This window comes from Marmota marmota, unplaced genomic scaffold (assembly GCF_001458135.2).
Source record: "Marmota marmota marmota unplaced genomic scaffold, marMar, whole genome shotgun sequence".
Classification (NCBI taxonomy): Eukaryota; Metazoa; Chordata; class Mammalia; order Rodentia; family Sciuridae; genus Marmota; species Marmota marmota.
In genome coordinates, this window is record NW_026000076.1 from 5,302,748 (window position 1) to 5,325,945 (window position 23,198).

A 23,198-nucleotide genomic window follows, 5' to 3' on the forward strand; every position below is an offset into this window, starting at 1 on the left:
TTGAAGATGCTATCCTCCCTCCATTGCATGCTTTTAGCTCCTTTATCAAATATAAGATAGTTGTAGCTTTGTGGATTAGTCTCTGTGTCCTCTATTCTGTACCATTGGTCCACCCTCCTGTTTTGGTACCAGTACCATGCGCCAACAGCAAATTTTAACAGTCTTCATTACCTTATCATACATCTTAAGCAGTAAGAATTTTTATACCATCTTAACCATTTTTAATTGTACAGTGCAGTAGTATTAAGTATATTTGTATTGTTGTGGTATTGTTTTTAAATGATTGTTTCAATTTTATGATGTTTTTATTCTGTGTTGGAAAAGGGAGACATTGAATATATGTTCATGCAGCCAACACTGTTCCCTCAGATGCCTCCTATGTGTCTGTCAGGCTCTAGCTGGGCAAACCAGGATGGAAACACAGGGTTTCTGCTGTTTCTGGGCTTATTATCATCATGGGGGACAGACCTTTACATAACCACAAAACAGCATCATCCTTTTTCTAGTAGCTGTGCACAGCATGCAGACATGCAGAGGAAGTTTGGGGTTGGGGTAAAGCAGAGGAGGCAAGCCCTTGAGTCAGATTTTAAGAACTGATTGGGATTTGGTAGAGAATGTGCAGAAGAGCTTACTGGGCAGAGAGTAACAGACATGGAGACACAAGAAAGCATTTTACATTTGGAAAATATAATTTTGTTAGACTATAATATAGCAAGCAGGAACTGTGCTACCCTATCTACAGGCCTGATAAGAAAATCCTACCTACAGTCGATGAGTTGACCATATTGTTTCTGTACCCACTAAAGAACTTGGAGTCCAGAATTTCATATGCTCAGATTTGCCTGATAGATCTTTCTGACAGCAATATGAAAAATGGGTTGGTGGAGATGCCTTCTACAATTCAGATCTCTTTGAATAGTCATAGAAATAAAAAGCCGTGAGTGCTTGAAGTAAAGCCAGAACATCAAGAGTGGCAGTAGAACAAAGAAATGTTCAGGAGAGAGAATCATCTAGACTAGAAAACTAGCTAGTGGGGGGCTGGGAATGTGGCTCAGTGGTAGAATGCTTGTCTAGCATGTGGGAGACACTGGGTTTGATATTCAACACTGCATCAAAGTAAATAAATAAATAAATAAACAAATAAATAAATAAATAAATTGTATCTCTACAACTAAAGATATTTTTTAAAAAGAAAACTAACTGTGGGCAGTGAGAGAGAAATTGACAGTGATGTTTCAGTTTCCAATATAAGGACCTAGAAGTACATACCATATACAAAGAAGGAGCAATTTTTAGGGGTATTTTTTTTCCTTCTGCTGCTAAAACGTCAGTAATTCCTTCTACTTCTGTGAATTTTATACTAATGTACTACTCTGAAACTCAGTTTGGTGTGTGGTAAATATTGTAATCAAACAAATGTATTCTTTACCTAGACCCACCAAACTTGACCTTTGACAAACTTTCTGTAGACTTCTGTAGCCCATGCTTCCTCTACCTTTCTCAATTCATAGTAAACTATCATTAAGGACTTCTAATAGGCAAATCTCATACAGCTTTGTGTGTTCTTCTTTTCAGAGTAGTAGACCATGCTGAAGAAAACAAGATGACCTCCAGAGACTTGGGGGTGATATTTGCACCCTGTCTCATGAAGCAAAGGCCCACAGGTGTTCCCATCACCAACGCCACCCTTGTTGAATATGTAAATAAGACACGATTAGCAGAGTTCCTCATAACTCACTCACAGAAGATCTTCAATGGGTCCCTTCAGCTACAAGATGTTACATGTAATACAGATGTTGTTGCACCTCAGCTTAATCAAAGCTGTCCTTCAAAACTTGTGATATCACCAAAAGAAAAAGAGATACAACGTTCCATGAAGTCACTATATTTTTCTTCAAAGGAAGTGAGTTTCAACCATTATGGAATTGCATTAGAACTTTGTGATGTTTGTGTTAATAAGTCAACACTCTTTGAACTATTTATTTTGAGGTGTGTTTTGTTTTTTTAGTTTAAATATTCTCTTGCATCAATAGGATAGCCACACTGCAAATGGTGAAAGTGAAAATTTTAAATCAGCTACATCATTTGAGGAATCAGAATGCAAGCAAAATACATTGGAAAAATGTGATGCATGTCTCATTGGTGAGTGGTCATGTAAAATATTTGTAAAGTTTGAAAATATACAAACATATAAGCCACAATTAAAATCCAAGGTGAATGAAGTTGAGGGAAGTTCAAATTTTAAAGTTTTATTAGTTAACTTTGCTAGCCATTGAGAAAGTTAATGAATGTAATATAAATGAATATCATTTTTTGTTTCTTTTTTGTAAAAAGATATCTTGGAATTCATAAATGTTTTTTTGTTCTCCTTCTGAAATTTGTTTTCATTTTTACTTCTTCTCATCAATTAAAGTCAAGGCAGAGGGCTGGGGCTGTAGTTCAGAAATAAAGCACTTGCCTTACATGTGTAAGGCACCAGATTCTATCCTCAGCACCACATAAAATGAAATAAAGATACCGTGTGTTCGTCTACAACTAAATAAATATTAAAAAAAAAAAGTTAAGGCAGAAATACACTGGACTTCTCAAATTCAAAAAAAAGAGACTCCTAAACTTTTTTGACATACTTTTACCCATGGGCTACCTAATACATTAAGCATACATGTCTTCTTTTTCCTTGGCTGTGGTTCTTTTAATTCATTGTTTTTCTCTGATAATTTTATTTCAGTGAGTGGTTTCTATTAAGGCAGTTGAAAACCTTCCATTTGTTACTGCTTTAGTAGAGCTTAATTCCAACTTTTTTTAATATAGCCACATATGTTAAATTTGTATAAAATTAAATATCAATGAGTGTAGCCTGAGAAAGTCTGAAAACAAAGGGAGTCAATTACCTACCTGCTAAAAGTAGTACTGGACTCACTGATTCCATTTGTCTGATGTGATCCTATTTGCAGTTCTGTGCTATGAACATTAGCCTCATTTAAGCCATAACTAACAGTCTGAGGAACGTTAATTATGCCAAGGGTCATGTGCCTAAATTATTGTTCATTCAGGATTTGAACTTAGTTCTGTCTTATTTCTAAATCTAAACTTGTTTCACTGTCCAATGAAATTGGATTCCCAGTTTGGCATAGTAATAACAATAAATATTTTTAAGTTTTTATTACATACCAGGTAATTCTAAGCCTTTTCCTTATTAGATCATTTAAGATCACATGATATGGGTTGGGGTGGTGGCTCAGCAATAGAGTGCTTGCCTAGCATGTACAAGGCCCTGGGTTCGATCCTCAGCATCACATGAAAACAAAATAAAGGTATTGTGTCCAACTACAACAAAAAAAAATATATTTTAAAAAAAAAGACCACATTATAGCATAGCTCCATATAGGGATCTTTCTTGACAGAGGAAGGCAGGTAGGATTAGTGCAATGGACTTGGCCAGGGCAGAACTGGAACAGAAACTGAGCCACCATCCAGACACCAGGCTGCAGAGCCTGCAGTCTTTATCATGCTAGAAGTTCTGCAGGACAATAAAAATGCTCTGGTTTTTACCATCCAACCACAATGGCTAGCTCGTATTTATAGGGTGTTCTATAATGTGGAGAAGGGCATAGGACAGCAAATCATAGGAGCACTGCATGGGAACCAAGGAAGAGAGGCCAGCAGCCTCATCAGATGAGATGATGACCTGCAAGTGATGCTGGTGTGCACCTGTCTGCAAACCACTGCCCAAGGATGTGGGAGAAGGACCAGGTGGCAGGGACAAGGGCAGTGGGCTATGAACAGGGCCAGTGGCAAAGCCATTTGACCAGCCAAGGTTCACAGTTGTCTTATGTTTCTTAGCAGGGAGAGGAGGATCCTGGATGGAGGGCTGCACCTTTCCAGCAACAAGAGCTCCTGGGGTAAAGCAGCAAAGACAGAGTGTGAGGAGCTAGGGTTCTAAGCAAGAAAACAGGGATCTTGGGACCAGACTAGAGGAGAAAGAGAAGGAAGTAAATCTGCAGTCACCAGTACCAGTAGCAGAATGGCAATTTTGACAACTCTTCAACCTTAATTTGACCAATGTTTCCATGTATTAGTTGATCAGCTGGGTGAGCATCCACGTCCTCTCTGGTGTGTGCCCTCAGTATGGACAGAATGTAGCTGGAAAGCAGATGAAGTGACAGGCGAAGTTCTTGGGATTCAGGACATGCCTTTGGTTGGATATAAAATAGTTTTAGTGTTCTGAGGTTACCAGTGTCTGCCTGTTGAAATCAGGATAGTCTTAACCCAGAAAACCTTCATTCATGGATAATATATTAAAACAAGTTACGTAGGAAAGTGTTTTTTGTTTGGTTTTATTTAACCAGTCTGTGATGTGCTTTGTGGCTATTTATTGTATTGATTTAGGTAAATTTTGTGTTTATCTAAATTTATAAATTTTTTATTTAAATTTTAAAAAGTAATGCTTTAATTCAAAATTTACCTTTAATGCTTATGAATTTTTAATTCCTCTGTATAGATGACTGAGAATATCATGCTGGAAAAAATATATAAGTCTGTGTTGTTTTGAGAGAGTACCCATTTATAACTAACCACACTCCCTTATTAACCGAGTTAACCAAGTTAAAAAAAAACCTTTCTTTTTTCAGATAACAAAGATCTTGAATCATCATTTCAAAAGATGGATGATATTTGTGGAACCACTAAGCCACTTATTCTGAAATCTGATGTGGCAACAAACAATATGCAGAGGCACACACCAAGGATCGAGATTAGGCCTGTAAATTTGCCTGAAGATGTAGTACTTCTTTCAAGCCTTCCTACTGAGAAAAACAGCAGAAATGTGGGAAATGTCAATTCAGACAAGTTTTGCAATAATCCTACCTTTGAAGAACTTAATAGAAAAGATACCCTTACTACTGTATGTTCCAAATTTAATGTCTTTGATCAGCAGATTCCACACAAAACTCGAGGACAACAACGTGAACAAAACAACTTAACTGCCAAGACTGCAGTGATTGTGCCAAGTGCACTCCAGGAAAAAGTGACAGTGAGCGTCAGGATCAGTGGTGACCATTCCAGCGGTGCCACACAGCCCAACACGCCAGCCAGATCAGCAAGAGAGGTGTCAGAGAGAGGGTCCTCCGATTCTTGTCCTCTCACTCTTGCCAGAGCACCCAGAACACTACAGCCCCTACACTGGACAACATTTTACAAACCACATACCCCCAGCAACGTCAGAGGGACTGAGGAGAGACCAGCTTCGCCCTCAGCATCCACGCCTCCTAGCACAGCTCATACTCCCCTGAATCAAGTGGAGAAACCAGTTCCAGATGCAGACAGCACATCAGCTTGTCCTTCGCAGCCAGGTGGTAAGCCTAAAGAGAACTCTGAAGAACACGGCCTGCCTGATGTGAATCCAACATGCCAGAGACCCAGGCTAAAACGAATGCAACAGTTTGAATACCTTGATGATGAAATCCCACAATTTGTGTAGGGTTGTAAAATTCAGTTTTTGTTATTTTGTTGTTTTTGTTTTGTGGTATTGTGTTTGTTTTATGAAAGAATGTTTTGACAGGACCCCTTTTATAGGCTTGCCAAAGTGTGTATTTTGCCTTTTGTTCTTGTATGGTGTTTGCTAGTCATATAGAATAGGTCGTGTTTTAGTCATATAAAATGGTAGTGCCTCACTGAAATTGTCCTTAAATTCTGTGTTTTTGAAGTTGTGCATAAAATAAGTGTCATAATTTTAAAATTTCAAATAATTTTCCCCATAAAGTGATCCATTTAAATGCATCCCTAATGTATGATAGAGTTCTCAACAAATAGGTGCAAGAGGGGAAAATTGGCTTTATTTTGGAGCAAAACTAAGTGCTTATTTATAAAATGTTTCTGAATGCAAGTGCCTGAAAAATATTTATTGGATATGAATATGTTTTTTCCCATACAATGTTATAGTGAATCTTTGACCATTGTATGTTTCTTGTATGTATATAAACTTTTATTATTCAATTGGCAATTCACTTAAATTTTTAATATTTACATAATGGCCCCAAAGCTTGCAAATCTGTATCTAATTGCCTTCTAATTGTCTGTTTTTAACATGGTATTCAGTTAAATTGTATGAAGAAAATGCACTTAAATACCAAAAAGTTTATAATTATATATTATATAATAATATATAATAGATAAATATATTTATATAATATTATTATTTATATTAATTTATATTATTTAACATAGTATAATTATATTATTCCTATTGCATAATAAAGTTATATATAATATATAAAAATTATAATTTAAATTATATAGTTTAGTTATATCTGATTTGGCTTTAGATGATCCAAATACATTTGAGATATTTTTTTACCCCTTAGCTTCATCTATATAAATTTTTATTTTATGACAGTTCCAAATTTTTAAATCCAGTGCATTTTCTCTTGATATTGTGTGGATTTTGCTAAAACCATTTCTATCGTATGAAATGTTTTGACTTATAAATCATTTCATGTACTTTTCTGCCTGGACTAATTATTCAAAATGTATATTTCATTAGAATTAAGCAAAAATTTATTTAAGTTCATTCTGAGAGTACAGTAAGCCTCATTGTATGTGTGACCTATATTACTAGTCTTGTGTTTTTGTATGCTATGTTATACTTGATTTTAAAAAATTATAGCTTTATACACACACATTAAATATATTTAAGTTGTTTCAAGTATTTGAAGTTGTTGTGACTTTTCTGAAATTGTTGCCTCTTAGAATATGATACTTTAAGATTATTAACCATTGACTCAGTGGGCAATACTTGGGCTCATATATCACTTGACTATAATATGAAATGTGTTTTATGGCATGTTGTCTTATAGTTCTCTGTAACATTAAGGTCTAAGAGAAATGAATAAACAGCCTTTTTATGCTAAAGCCGATTTTCTGAGTCTTCCTTACACAAAGTACAAAAATCATATTGGTATGAAAACCTAAAAGGAAAATGAGCTAATATTTGTTGAGCCCCTTCGGGTATACTAAAACTCTACCAAGTTGATATTTCACAGCAACCTATAATAGGTAAGTGAGCATATTGTTATTCCTATGTTACAGATGAGGAAACTGAGGCTTAACTAAGTGACATGCTTTTAGGTTCCACAGATGCAGCAAGCACAACCAAATCTCAAATACAGGGCTGTCAAATTTTGATGGCTAGTGTGTTTTGTTTTTTTTTTTGTTTTTGGTACCAGGGATTGAACTCAGAAGCACTCGGCTGCTGAGCCATGTTCCCCAGCACTATTTGTATTTTATTTAGAGACAGGGTCTCACTGAGTTGCTTAGAACCTTGCTTTTGTTGAGGCTGACTTTGAACTCGAGATCCTTCTGCCTCAGCCTCCCAATGGGATTACAAGCATGCGCCACTGCACCAGCTGTTTAACGCTCTTAATGATGTGATTACTCAATAAGAGCCAGGAAACACTGAACAATAGAAAAAGCATCTTTAGATATTTTATTGTAAAATACACTAAATTTGCCGTTTGAACCATTTTTAAGTGTACAGTTCAGTGCCACTAATATATTCACATTGTTCTGTGACTTTGCTCAAGTGTCCATTTCTAGAACCTCTTCATTATCCTGTAATAAAACAGACTTTAAACTCCTTCGGTTTTAATAAGTGGATACCACCCAGTCAGAGCATACAGACCTCATAAGTAAGAGTGGCACTGTCATGTCCTTTCTGCCTTTAGGGCCTCCTGGGATCTTGTTCAGCTTGGAGCCTTCAGCCGGAATGTTCCAGTTTCCTGGAGGCATTGAAGCAAGTGTCTCCTGAGAAGAGGTTGCTGTTTCTAGAGTACCCAGAGTACTTATTGCCCTGCTACCCAATAATGTGGTAGAAATTGTTCATTGGAAAGTTGTCTTAGGACACTTGGAAACAGATGTGAGCAAGGGGAAAGGGCATCATGGAGATTCCTGTTAGAGCTGCCAGGCCACCAGAAAGCTTTGTGCAAAGTATATTGTTCAAGTTTATGAGAATTGTTTGTGGAGGGTTGATTATACTTTCCCTCCATGGGCCTGTTTACATGCTGAGAATTAGAGTTTATGAGTATTTTAAACTATTTTTAAAAATTTTTTTTACTTGTTTTAATTAGTTATACATGACAGTAGAATGCATTTATGCACTTTGATGGGATATAAGTTCTCATTTTTTGTAATATTTATTTTTTAGATGGACACAATATCTTTATTTATTTTTATGTGGTGCTGAGGATCAAACCCAGGGCCTTGCAAGTGCTAAGTGAGCGCTCTACCACTGAGCCACAACCCCAGCCCCAATTTCTCTTTTTTTTTTAGTGTATATGTTGTAGAATCACATTGGTCATGCAGTCATATGTGTGTGTGTATGTATATATATACATTATTACTTCATATATATATATGAAGTAATAATGTCTGTCTATCATTCCTATCCTCACATGCCCTCCCCTTTCCTCCTTTCATTTCCTTCTACCTAATCACCTAATCTAGAGTAACTTTATTCTCTAGTGCCCTCTGCTTGTTGTGAATTAGCATCCACATATTAGAGAAAAAATTCTGCCTTTGATTTTTTGGGATCGATTTATTTCACTTTGCATGATATTTTCTACCTTATCCATTTTCTGGAAAATGCCATACTTTCATTTTTCTTTAAAACTGAATAATATTCCATTGCATATATATGGCACATTTACTTTATCCATTCATCTATTGAAGGACACCTAGGTTGGTTCCATAGTTTAGCTATTAGGAATTGAGTTGCTATAAATATTGATGTGGCTATGTTACTATAGTATGCTGATTTTAAGTCATTTGGGTATAAACTGAGGAGTGGGATAACTGGGTCAAATGGGGGTTCCATTCCAAGTTTTCTGAGGAATCTCCATACTGCTTTCCATAATGGTTGTACCAATTTGCAGTCCCACCAGCAATGTATGAGTGTACCTTTTTCCCCACATCCTCGCCAACATTTATTATTGCCTGTATTCTTTTTATTAAATTATTTATTCTAATTTGTTATATATGATGGCAGAATACAATTCATTTCATATTACGCATATAGAGCACAATTTTTCAAGTCACTGGTTGTACACAAAGTATTTTCACACCATTCGTGTCTTCATACATGTACTTAGGGTAATGATGTCTAATTCATTCCACCATCTTTCCTACCCCAATGCCCCCTCCCTTCTCCGCCCTCCCCTTTGCCCTATCTAAAGTTCCTCCATTCCTCCCATGCTCTCCCCACACTATTGCCATTATGAGTCAGCATCCTCATATCAAAGAAAACATTTGGCCTTTGGCTTTTTGGGAATTGGCTTGCTTCACTTACCATTATATTCTCCAACTCCATTCATTTACCTGCAAACACCATGATTTTATTCTCTTTTAATGCTGAGTAATATTCCATTGTGTATATATACCAAAGTTTCCCTATCCATTCATCTACTGAAGGGCATCTGGGTTAGTGAATGCCATTCTGACTGGAGTGAGATGGAATGTTAGTGTAGTTTTGATTTGCTTTTCTCTAATTGCTAGAGATGTTGAACACTTTTTCATGTATTTGTTGATTGATTGTATTTTTTCTGTGAAGTCTCTATTCACTAGCTCATTTATTGATTGGGTTATTATTTTTTTGGTGGTTTTTTTTTTTAGTTCTTTATATATCTTAGAGATTAATGCTTTATCAGAGGTGCATGTGGTAAGATTTTCTCCCAATCTGTAGGCTCTCTTTTCACATTATTGATTGTTTTCTTTGTTAAGGAGAGCTTTCTAATTTGAATTAATCCCATTTATTGATTCTTGATTTTACTTCTTGTGCTTTAGAGGTCTTGTTAAGGAAGTCAGATCCTAGGCCCACATGATGAATATTTGGGCCTACTTTTTCTTCTATTAGGTGCAGGGTCTCTGTTCTAGTGCCTAAGTCTCTGACCCACTTTCTGTTGATTTTTGTGCAGGGTGAGAGATAGAGATTTAATTTCATTTTGCTACATATGGATTTCCAATTTCGCCAGCACCATTTGTTGAATAGGCTATCTTTTCTCCAGTGAATGTTTTTGGCACCTTTGTCTAGTATGAGATAATGTACTTATTTGGTTTTGTCTCTGTGTCCTCTATTCTGTACCATTGGTCTACAAGTCTATTTTGGTGCTTTATACTCCAATAAAATAGAAAATACTGAAGACATCACCAAATTTCTAGAGACATATGACCTACCCAAACTGAATGAGGAGGTCATACACAATTTAAACAGATTAATTTCAAGTAATGAAATAGAAAATGCCATCAAAAGCCTACCAACAGGGCTGCCAACAGGGCTGGGGTTGTGACTCAGTGGTACAGCACTTGCATAGCATGTGTGAGACACTGGGTTCAATTCTCAACACCGAATATAAATAAATAAAATAAAGGTCTATTTACAACTAAAAATATTTTTTTAAAAAGCATACCAACAAGAAACAAACAAAAAAAAAAGAATTAACATAATACTCTTCCAAAGTATTCCATGAAATAGAAAAAGAGGGAACACTTCCAAACTCATTCTATGAGTCTATCATCATCCTGATACCAAAACCAAAGACACATCAAGGAAAGAAAACTTCAGACCAATATCTCTGATAAACATAGATGCAAAAATTCTCAATAAAATTCTGGCAAATTGCATGCAAAAACATTTTTAAAAGATATTACACCACGATCAAGTGGAATTCATCCCAGGGATGCAGGGGTTGGTTCAATATAAGGAAATCAATAAATGTAATCCATCATATTAATAGACTTAAAAACAAGAATCATATGATTATCTCAATAGAACGCAGAAAAAGCATTTGACAAAATACAGCACAACTTTGTGTTCAAAACACCAGAAAAACTAGGGATAGTAAAAGCTATACCCAATGCCAGCATCATTCTAAATGGAGAAAAATTGAAAGCATTCCCTCTAAAAGCTGAAACAAGACAAGGATGTCCTCTTTCACCACTTATATTTAACATCTTCCTTGAAACTCTATCCAGAGCAATTAGAAGAAAGAAATTAAAGGGATACAAATAGGTAAAGAAGAATTCAAACTATCACTATTTGCTGATGACATGATTCAATATCTAGAAGATCCAGAAAATTCCACCAGACAACTTCTAAAACTAATAAATGAATTCAGTGAAGTAGCAGGATATAAAATCAACACTTACGAATCAAATGCATTCCTATACATCAGCAATGAATCCATTGAAAGAGAAGTTAGGGAAACTACCCCATTCACAATAGCCTCAAAAAAAAAAAAAACTGGGAATCAATGTAACAAAAAAGGTGAATACCTCTACAATGAAACTACAGAACACTAAAGAAAGAAATTGAAGAAAACCTCAGAAGATGGAAAGATCGGCCATGCTCCTGGATAGGTAGAATTGTCAAAATGGCCATACTACCAAAAGTGTTATACAGATTTAATGCAATTCCTATTAAAATCTCAAGAACATTCTTCATAGAAATACCAAAAAAAGCAATCATGAATTTTATTTGGAAAAATTAGAGAGCCAGAATAGCCAAAGAAATCCTTAGCAAGAAAAGTGAAGCAGGAGGCATCACAATACCAGACCTTAAACTATACCACAGAGCAATACTAACAAAAACAGTATGGTATTGGCACAAAAATACACTTGGAAACTACTTTTAATGTACCATGTTGGTATTATGTAGACAATTCAGTTAATATCTGTAGTTTAGCAAAGTTACATTCACAATCAGTATGTAGAAGTCTGTTGCATTCCAAGAAATAGGCAACTAACAGAGATTAAGGTCTATAGAAAGATCTCTTTAATGATAAAATGAAAAATTGAAGTACTTAAAAATAAAGAGATATAATAGATCTCCATGGATAAAATTTTAGAGCACTTCAGGATTTAGAAGCCTCAATATTGTAAAGATGGTCATTTACCTTTCATTTTTTATTGCAATGTAATCCCAACCAAAATATTTTTGAACCATTTGAAAATTAAAGACATATGCCCCATTACCTGTAACCACTTGAGTGTGTACTTAAACAATGACACTCCTTTATAACCATCGTGTACCCATGAAACTCTGGAGATTAACATGATAATGACATCTAATCCACAGATTGAATTCACATTTTGCTAATTGCCCCAATAATGCTGCTGTCTTCAATCATCTCAATCCAGTATCACATAGCACATTTAGTTGTCTATCTCTTTGGTCTCCTTCCATCAGGAACAGTTTTTTGGTCTTTTCATACAAACAACAATAAGGTTGGTAAGGATGTGGGGGTGGGGGAAAGGCACACTCATACATTGCTGGTGGGACTGCAAACTGATGTAACCATTCATTTTTAAACTTTCCCTAGTAAACTCAAAATTCTATAAATGCTCATTTTCAAAAGAGCATTTTAAAATGCTTTAAAAGTGCTTTAAAACTTCTGTACAAGTTTCTCTACCAAGAGGGCTTAAAATGAGTGACTTCCCAATTAGCTATGAATCCTTCTCCATGTACCGTCTTGGCTTCCATGTACCATTCTCCATTTTAAGGAAACAGCATTCCTTTGAAAATGTCTAATCTAGATCTGGGGAAGGGAAAAGTACAAAATGACCTTGTAACACTTTGATGTACAAAATAATAATAATAATAATAATAATAATAATAAGAAGAAGAAGAAGAAGAAGAAGAAGAAGAAGAAGAAGAAGGAGAAGAAATCCCCAAAGAAATGTAGATATGTCAAAGGGACATAGAAGGCAGTTAAAGAGATTCTCACAGACATAATCTGGAAAATTTTCTGAATGAAATTTATGAAATGATAATATTTAAAATAACATCAAAACATCAAATAACTAGGAAATCTAAGGAGAGATTGTAGGGAAGAGATTAAAAGATTCTACACTGAAATATGAAAAATATTCTTGGTATAAATTAAAGAACTAAATAAATTGAAGAATATGCTATTTTGAGGGTTAGAAGATTCAGTATTATGAAGATATCATTTCTCTTCCAAATTGTTGTATACGTTCAGCCCAGTCCTATTTATTCTTGTGAATATTTTACAGATGTATTTCTAAGATACTTTGATATAGACTGTTTCAGGATCCTCAAGAGGATTGATGTTTTGAACTCACTCTTAGCAGCTTAGTTAACTTGCCACAGGTTGTACAACTAGTAGGAGAAGATAGCACCTGAAGCATCTCTATATTATACATTATTTCTTACTGTATTCATTCTTCCCTCTTAAACTAGCCCTATTCTTGCTGGGTACATTTCTTCCTCCTAGCATCTCTACACTTGGGAAATGTGCTATAGGATCTAACTCGCCTGAAACCCAAATTCCAAGTCCCTTTTTTTTTTCTTTTTAACCTGCTGTATACTAAAGAATCTGTATTCATTTAAGTAAATCCCTTGAATTTAAAGTTAGAAACAATTTTCCTTACAACACTGAAGTTTGTAGACTGATTGTCAATGGCCACTTAGTCCCTTGTCTTCTTTTTAACAAGTGCTATTCAAGGTTCTCCCCGGAAATGTGACTTAAATATTTAAATGACTCTGAAGTGGTTCTAGCTGGTTCCAGGAATTAAGACCCCATCTCAAGAAATTCCTAAATTATTTGGGATCCTGTGAGATTTCATGTGACAAAGACAAACATTTTCTGGCATGAAGGAGCTGGATAGTTTGTCTTAGCTGCAAATCTTTTGGTTATCCACTGAATAGTTCTTTTCCTTTCTCATCTCTCTTTGAAGCTGAGTTTGATGTTAAAAGGGGATTTGTAATTTTAATAATAATATTATTATTATTATTATTATTATTATTATTATTATTATTACAGTGCTAGGGATTGAAGCCAGGGCCTCTAACATGCTAGGCAAGCACTGAGCTATATCTCCAGTCCAAAGGCAGATTTATTAAAAAAAAAAAAAATCCTCAATCTTATTTGGGCTAAGCTATTATCTGATAATATTCCTCATAAAATAAAATGTTCAGTGTTAGGCAACTTTCCTCAATTTTATCAGTATCCCTTGGATTCACACTGAAGATCAAGATTACATTTGAAATATAATACATAATAATAATTGAGCATATAATTTGAGAAGAATGTAGATATACCTATTAGCTGTGGTGGTGGATCACTAAGGATTTGTTCAAGAAATGTTGAAGAACTACAGGACTTTAGTGAATTATTGTGAATATGGTAATGAGGACAGTGAAGCTAGAGTTGGACAAGGTAAAAAAAAAAAGGGGCTATAATCTGGAAACCAGGTCACAGGATAAACAGAGATGCCTCACCTAAGAGGAAACTTGAAGACATAACAGTAGTCTCAAACATTGGAAGTGAAAAGGGATTAGAGTTAAAGAACCTCTTTGTACTTTGGGGGGAAAATATGACCAAAAACTGGGATTATAGGCATATTTTTCCCCAAAGAAGCCATATTACGATTAAAATAGTTCTAAAGCAGAACCTGTGATCTTGTGATTTCTCAGTTATTAGGGAAACATTCAAAGCAAAAACTAGATGACCACTTTCTTACTTCATTTCTGCTGCTATAACAAAATACTACAGACGGACTGGGTCATTTATAAACAACAGACATTAATTTCTCACAGCTCTGGAAGCTGGGAGGTTCTAGATCAAGGAGGCAGCAGATTGCATGTCTGGTGAATACTAGCTCTCTGTTTCTAAGATGTTGCGTGTTGCTGCCTTTTCAGATGACAGAGAGCAGAAAGGGCAAAGGGGGGTGTGAATGATGTGTGGAGCCTCTTATATAAGGACATTAATTCTGTCCACAAATACAGAGCCCTTCTCTGGCATTGGAGCATTAGCTGTACCCTTTCGCTCACCTACACCCACATGCCTGCACCTCTGGTGAGCCAAGGTATTTTCCAGCATGGAGCCCAGGAATGGACAGTCACTGGTTTGCAGATGATCAGCCCATCTTTGGTCAGCTTCCAGATCTGCTGATGAGAGTTGGCATGGGCAATTTCATTGGTTTCATTGAGGTCCAACCAGACCTTCCTTTTGCCACAGCAGAGGACACTGGGGCAAGCCTTTTCTGAAGCCTGAGCGTCCTCCTGGCTGTGGCTGTGGCAGCAAAAGGAAAGAACCCAATATAGTGTTAAGATTTTCATAATTATATAAAAGATTTAAACATTAAATACTTGTAAATATTAATGACATAATATATATATATATATATATATATATATATATATACACACACACACACACACACACTCATATTCACACAATTGTCTTCATTTGTTGGCAGTGCACAAATGGTTACATAGTACAGAGATTATATTGACTTAAGTTTGTTTCTGAATAGTTCAGTGGTTCCTGTTAGGTTTTCATTGTTAACCAAAACATCCTGAATGCAATGCATGACTCTCTATATATAAATATATATTATATAGATAGATATAGATATATAGATATATAGATAGAGAGAGAGATATAGATATATTTAAATAAATATAATAACTACAAAATGTACAGGCCAAATCCAGCCTACCACCTGTTTTGTTTTGTTTGTTTTTTCCCCACTGGGGGTTGGGGATGGTACTGGAGATTGAACTGAAGGGCATTTGACCACTGAGCCACATCACCCTCCCTATTTTGTATTTTATTTATTTAGAGACATAGTCTCAAGGAATTGCTTAGCACCTCGATTTTGCTGAAGCTGGCTTGAATTCACCATCTTCCTGCCTCAGCCTCCCAGTTCAATGTAAATAAGATTTTATTAAAACACAATCATGCTCATTTATTTTATAAATTGTCTAATTGCTTTCTTGCTATAACACCAGAGTTGAGTAGTTGGGACAGAGACCCACAAGTCTGCAAAGCCTAAAGGATTTACTATCTATTCTGCTAACAAAAAAAAAAAGTGTGCTGACCCCCAAGCTTGATGAATATGTCATACTGGGAGCTAAATACTTCACTGGCTCTTCCAAAAAGTATCTGTTTTACATACAGGAATTCCCTCTTCTGGATTTTGACTAATGTGTTTAAAATAGAATATAATATGAATCAAAATAGCCTAAATGTCTATATCGGTATACGCACTGAACATTGCTTTGCATGACCATTTTATAGCTGGTCATGTATATACATATATATACATACATTTATATATGTATGTATTTTTTATATATGTATGTATTTTTTAAATGTTATTTTTTTATACCTTGATTTATTTATTTTTATATGGTGCTGAGGATCAAACCCAGTGCCTCACCCATGCTAGGCAAGTGCTCCGCCACTGAGCTATAACTGCAGCCCCTATATGTATTTCCTTCTTTTTTAACTATTTCTATTTTTTTCTCAGTTGAAGTTGGACATAATACCTTTATTTATTTATTTATTTATTTATTTATGGTCCTGAGGATGGAACGCAGCACTTCGCATGTGCTAGGCAAGTGCTCCACCACTGAGCTATAACCGCAGCCCCTGTATGTATTTCTTAACGTGTAATTTTTGCAAACAATCTATTTTAAGGACTCATGTCTCCTCTGAATTCGTGGTCACTTAAACTTTATTCAAGTCCAAGAGCCATACACTTTTCAACATTCTGAATCATACTTCCTTTGGCTGTGAGATGAAATATATTTTATAGGAAGTTGTATGATAGTTCTTAATGTCACTAAAAACTACAGATATTAATACTCTTCTTTTTGCCCCAAGGCCTTGGGTTTTTTTCCTCATTGTGAAATATTAAAAAAAATCATATTACTTATAGAAACCTAAAGAGAAAATAATGGTAGCTGACATTTATTGAGTTTCCATGGTATTATGTATACCATGTACATTCTCTCATTTCATTCACACAAGAACTTTAAGAGAGTGGTGTATTATCCCTTCTTTACAAATGCAGAAACGAAGGCTTAATTACGACACTGGCCCAAGATCACACAACCCATAACCGACAGAGCTGGAGCTCACACGTAGAGTTGTTAGATTATCAAGGCAAGGCTCTTAACCACTATCTCATTATTAAATAATGAGTATTTATACACTTTAAATACCTTCAAACGAGGTGACAGATGTTAATTAGCTTGATTTAATTATTTGTAAATCATAACATCACTTTATACCCCATCAATACATATAACTATAAATTATAATTTATGTATAATTTACTATACATTAAGTATATATACTATATGTATGCTAGGGTATAATATATATATATATNTATATATATATATATATATATATATATATATATATATATACATGTGTGTGTATGTGTGTGTGTGTGTGTGTGTATGTGTATAGAGAGAGAGAGAGTCAGTTTTTAAATAAAAAATACTTTCACATGCCTTTAAACGTGTTAAGATAACCAGGCTAGAGAATATGATGGAGTTACCTGGTTAACTGATATCTTCGTTTCCCTCACTGGCAGACCTCAGTGGGAATGTCCTTTCTTGCTGCCATTCCTCTCTTCTTGCCTAGCATCCCTTCTCCCTTCCCCACACACCTGGATACTCTGGAGTGAGTTGGGAAATCATGCCTTTGGGGGGGTCTTGGCATCTCACCCTATTTATAATCCTCAGCCTGTAGACATGTCTCCATTTCTGGAGTCTAGAAAACAGAAAAGGAGCTGCTGTCTCTCCTGTGCAAATCACTCATCTGGAAGGTCAACTACTGCAATTGGGCAGAGAGCTGACCCACAGGAAGGGGCAACTGGGTTGAGTTTCCTGGGCCCCTGACCCTCAGAAGTGTTCATGGCTGGTAGACTCTGTGTAGTGGGTACTGAAAGACTCTGAGGGTCAAGGTCTCCTCTGGTCATCTGGCTTTGTCACTTAAAGACTCTGTTACAAAGATGTGAGGACATTTGAAAAATCTCAAAATTTACAAATACAGAGACAGATGAGGTGTGTCTCCTGTGATAATCTTTATTCATTTATTTACTTGAGAAGAGGTACTGCAGCTACTTTAGGCCCAACCAGGCTGGTGCCGCTTACAGTTGTCAACTCTGCAGTTTATTCCAGGAATGCCTGGGTGGTCCTGTCATATAAAACCTGTTAGTGTCACTTCACCAGAGGGATGGCAACTGTATCATTGTCATCGGGTAAACAACACGGTGGTGCCCTGATGAAGAGAAACACCACAAGAATGCGGCTGCTCCTGCTGTTTACTATCTAAGGCTGCACAAGGATTATCCCCCGACACAGTGAAACAAGAGAAAGATGTGCAGGCCGTGGGTTTGATCCCCCACACCAAAAAATTAAAAAATAAACCAGAAAAGATGTAGAGGTAAAGATCTTGGAAAGGAAGAGAGAAAATGATCACTATGAAATATAATTGTAAACATAAAAACCCAAACTACTAACAACAAAAGAATGTGATTCGGTGAAGGTGAAGGATAACCACACTGTCATTTATACCTTCTGATTTTAAAATATGTTTATCCTCCCAACTCTGAAAATTCTCTTCCAGACCATGTCCTCAAATTACCCAGCAGAATCTTTCTGAACTGGTACAAAGAATATAGTAAGCTGATTAAGCACTTTTCCTAAGCAGCCTATTAAAAAACAACAACAACAACAACACCCAAAACCCCACAGGGGAGTTTTTGGCATGTTTATCATCCTAGAATCACTAGCAGCCCTCAGTTTGTCCCCTCCCCTGAAATAGAGGTGGTCCTCACACTCTTCCACTCAGGTGAATGGGGTTTCTGATCATGACCAAAGGAAAATCAACTCCCAGAGAAAGGTTTGTCACAGCCCTTTCAATAACCATTGTCCCTGCACGTCCTATAATAATGCTTGAAATCAGACTGCACTGATCCAGTTAGAGGCCAGGATTAAGGAAATCTGCTTAGAATTGAATTGAGTCAGCAGAGCTACCTACTGCCAAGAGAAATGCATTCCACAGAGTGCCCTTCAGAGAACCTCTCCTTACCAGACTGCAAACCTTTGACTTCTTTTCACTTGATACATAACCACCCAGAATTCATTTCAACATGGCTGTAAATATGTGTTCATACATGTTCAGAGCATATTACTTACGCTTCCATTTTTCCTGGACAATATATTCAGTCTTACACAGGACTTTGTTATTCTAACTCTGGGATAAAAAATGAAATGTTGTATAGTTTTGGTATAAATTGCATACATTCTAGATAATTTCTCTGTATAATTTTATAGGGTTTTAAATACATCAGAATAATGAAAGAGTTTAAACATTACCTTTCAAATTAAAACCAGGTTTTCTGAGTTTAAGCCTTTAACAAAATTTTTAAAAAATGAGCAGTGGAGCTTATTCTCCCATCAACCAGATGCAATACAATCTGTCCCTGCTTTTTCTCACCCATGCTTTTTCTTCTATGCATTTGTTTCTCATGCCATACTTGATTTTATCTATGGCTATTGTATTTGATCTAGAAGGTTCTCTTACTACATATCCTCATGCATATGTGTTTGCATTAATATTATCCATCCAAGTCTAAAACTCTGAGGTGGAGGGCTCTATAGGATTGAACACAGTGGGTTTTAACTTGACTCAAAATACCTAAATAGTCTTTGCTCATCTACCCCCTAAGTATTATGCATTATGAGCTAAGAGTTTCAGGTCAACTAGTGTTAATAATAATAACTAATAGGAATGAATTGTACAGGCATCATCAGTAGCATCCTGGACCAACTAGACAAACTCTCAGAAATATTCGAGAAAACTGAGAATGCAGATTTTATTTTGACATAATATTTTTAAACTGGTTACCAGGGAGAGGGGAATTATCACACCTAAATATAGCTACAATATTGAAAGAGTGTCTTCAACATACAGAAATACAAATCAAAACCACACTGAGATGTCATTTCACACTCATGAGGATAGCTGTTATAAAACAAAACAAAAACAAAGCAGAACAAGTGTTGGCCAAGACAGGGAGAAACTACAATACCTGTACATATGGCACAGAGATATAAATGGTGCAGGTGCTATGGCACACAGTATGCTAATTCCCCAAGATGTTAAATACCATTTGATCCAATAATTCCACTCCTGGTGTATGCCTAAAAGAACTGAAAGCAGAGACTCAAACATGTGCACACCCATGATCATAGCAGCATTTTTCACAAGAGTTGAAAGGTGGACACAACCAAAATGACGATGGATGGATAAATGAATAAATAAAATGATATACACATACAATGGAATAGAATCTGACCTTAAAAAGGAAAGAAATTTGAAAGGGTGTTTGAATGTATTACCTCTTAAAATTCATAGGTTGAAACCTAACCCCCAAAGCTATGGTATTAAGAGGTGGAACTTTGGGGAAGTGATCAGATCATTAGGGCAGAGCTCTCATTAGTGGAATTAATGCCCTTATAAAAGAGAACCCTTACTCCTTCCATCATGTGAGTGCACAACTAGAAGACACTGTCTATGAACCAGAAAGTGGGCCTTTCCCAACATTGAATCTGCCAGCATCTTGATCCTAGACTTCCCAGCATGTAGAATTGTGAGAAATAAATTTCTGCTGTTTAAAAGATCCAGCTTGTGGTATTTTGTTATAGTAGCCTGAATGAACTAAGACAATATGCTACAACATGAATGAACCTTAAAGATTATGATTACTAAAATAAGTCAGATATAAAAGGACAAACATTTTAAGCTCCTACTTATATCAGGTACCTAAAATAGTCAATTCACAGGAACAGGAAGTAGAATGATGATTTCCAGAGGCTGAAGGGAGGTGGCAATGGGGACTTAGTGTTTAATGGATGTGGAGTTTTAGTATTGTAAGCTAAATTTTAAAAAGCTCTGGGGATGCATGGTTGTGCTGATTATACAATATGAATTCTCTTAACTCTACTTAACTGTATACTTCAAATAGTTGAAATAGTGAATTTTGTGTTATGCACATTTTATAATGAAGAAAGAGGAAGCAACAACATCAACAAAACTTTATTCAGGCATGAACACCAATTAGCTGGAATAATGCTATTAGAGAATTGCAAATTGAATAATAACAAACTGCTCATTGAATTTTTTCTTTTCTAACTCAGTTAAAAGTGGGCCACTTATAAATTATGATAGAACATCATTACATAGCAAATATCTGATGGCTACAACTTTTTTCTTCCCTTTGGGAATTTGGAGGAAGCATATTCCTTCACCATCCATAGCTGCCTGCTGTATGTGACCTCACACACTCTCTGAGCATCCTTCCTGGGTGATCTGCCAATCAGTCCCAGGGCTTCATCTTCCACCTATATGCTGATGATTCCCAAATCTGTCTCCATCCTACAAGCTTGTTCTAACTCCAGAACTCAGCTGCTTGCTGGATCTCTCCACTCAGATGTCATTGTAGGGACTTCAAATGTCAGATGCAAACCCCTCTTCTCCCACACTTCCTCCCCCAGCCCTTGCTGGCCCTCCTCTGTCACTCCTCCCTCTAGAGCACCACTGTCTCCTTTCATTGTCCCCCCAGCCAGTGCCCAAGCCCCAGTCCTTCTAGTTGGCTTCTCCTTCTTCACCACCCACTTCTAACATGTCAGCCAGCATGCTGTGTCTCTTTCCTGCCCATCACCCCAATCCCTCCCCTTCTCTCCATCATGGCTATCAGTGCCATTGCTCCGGTTCTGTGCTCCCCACCCCGTGTACCCCTACACTGATGCCAGAGCAAACTGACTAGTCTTGGGTCAAAATCTTTCATCTCTTCCTGCAAAAAGCCCATACTCTTTAACATGCAGCAAGGTCTTGGTTCTGCACAGAGCTTGCTTCTGTTTGGGGTGCCCTGTCCTCCACTTGTGGGCCACTCAGAGACCAGATATGGAGTGCCAGATATGCTCATTAAATCTTGGTTGAGTAAATCATGATCATCATCATCAACATCATGATGCTTTTCAGCCTTTCCCCCCTTTCTAGCCTCTTCTAGCATCTTCCCTCCATCCCCTTCACTCCAGCCATGCTTCACTTCTTTTGATTTTCCTGGCAGAATAAGCTATTTCTGTCTCCCAGGCTTTGCAGAGATTTTAAACAACTGATTTGTTCAACAACTCAGGTTATCATATGTGACCCCGCACCCAGTACTTCATCTCACCAGGCTTCAGATTTCTCATCAGTGAAACAGAGCAGATATCTGCTTCACAAAATTGTAGTGAGGATAAAATAAAATACACAAAAACAGTTTGGAAATCCTATATTACTATAAAATGTTATTTTGTAGTTCACCAAAGCGTATTTTAAATGCCACCACTTCCAAGGAGCCTTTTAAACAACCTAAGCAGAAACCATCTGTCTCTCCCTAGAAGCCCCACCCAACAGCCCATAGGCCTTTATGACTTCTGTTACATGCACCTTAATTATCCAAGTTCATGTCCCATGTTTACAACATGATCACAAATTTCATGAACTCAGCAACCTATGGTTCAGCATTCTGTGGTTCTTTTTATCCCTTTGAGGTTTCAAGGGTCTAGAGAAAAAAAAAAAGCCTGAGATTTGAGGAGATATACACAAAATGTCCATGGGGAAGTACCTGGGAGGCTTCTGTTTGGGGTTCTCTTGAAATCAGGTATCCAGCCACCTGATGAACCTATCCACCAAAACCTCTGTGCCACACTAGAATGACAAGACCTGGCCCCCTTCCTCATACCCACACCTGTGCAGACATTGCTAATCAACTGTGGACTCTGTCTGCCTGAGCCTGGAGGGGACCAGGGATTTTTTCAACACGGCTCTGGGCAGCCATGACTAATTAATCAGCTGGCTTAAAGTCACTATGAGAAAGATGAGGGTTAAAAAAGAAAGAAGGGGCTGGAATTGTAGCTCAGCAGTAGAGCGCTCGCCTAGCATATGCGAGGGCTTAGGTTCTATCCTCAGCACCACATAAAAATAAATAAATTTTAAAAAGGTATTGTGTCCAACTACACCTAAAAAATAAATATTTAAAAAAGAAAAGAAAAAAGAAAGAAGTCACTTCGGCTCTGGCAAGTGAATTGATGAGACTTGAAAAGGGCAGTCAAACCCTGGATACCATCTCATGTTAGGGCTGAGAGAAAAACGTCCAGCCTATAGTTACACAAGGAGATCTTGTCTCAAACTTAAAGGCCAAATATATCCAGAGGTGGTCCCCTCCAGAATCCCAGAGGCCCCTGATGAAGGACATCTCCAAGGCTCTTGGTTCCCATCAAATGTCCCCACTCAGTGCCCAATCACGTGTGTCTTTAGTGTTCATTTTCTCTTCCT

At 36.7% G+C, this 23,198-nt stretch overlaps 2 protein-coding genes across 2 annotated transcripts in view; both read left to right on the forward strand.

The window, feature by feature from the left end:
* LOC107155089 (rho GTPase-activating protein 29-like) overlaps window positions 1–6,909 on the forward strand; it is a 55,999-nt gene extending 49,090 nt beyond the window's left edge. The window contains 4 exon segments of the mRNA XM_048814422.1: window positions 152–191; window positions 1,576–1,903; window positions 2,034–2,142; window positions 4,632–6,909. Of these exon segments, the coding sequence (XP_048670379.1) occupies window positions 152–191; window positions 1,576–1,903; window positions 2,034–2,142; window positions 4,632–5,479 (1,325 nt within the window). The 3' untranslated portion in view covers window positions 5,480–6,909.
* Gclm (glutamate-cysteine ligase modifier subunit) overlaps window positions 1–23,198 on the forward strand; it is a 262,266-nt gene that overhangs the window by 67,222 nt on the left and 171,846 nt on the right. The gene's annotated exons all lie outside the window — the stretch shown is intronic.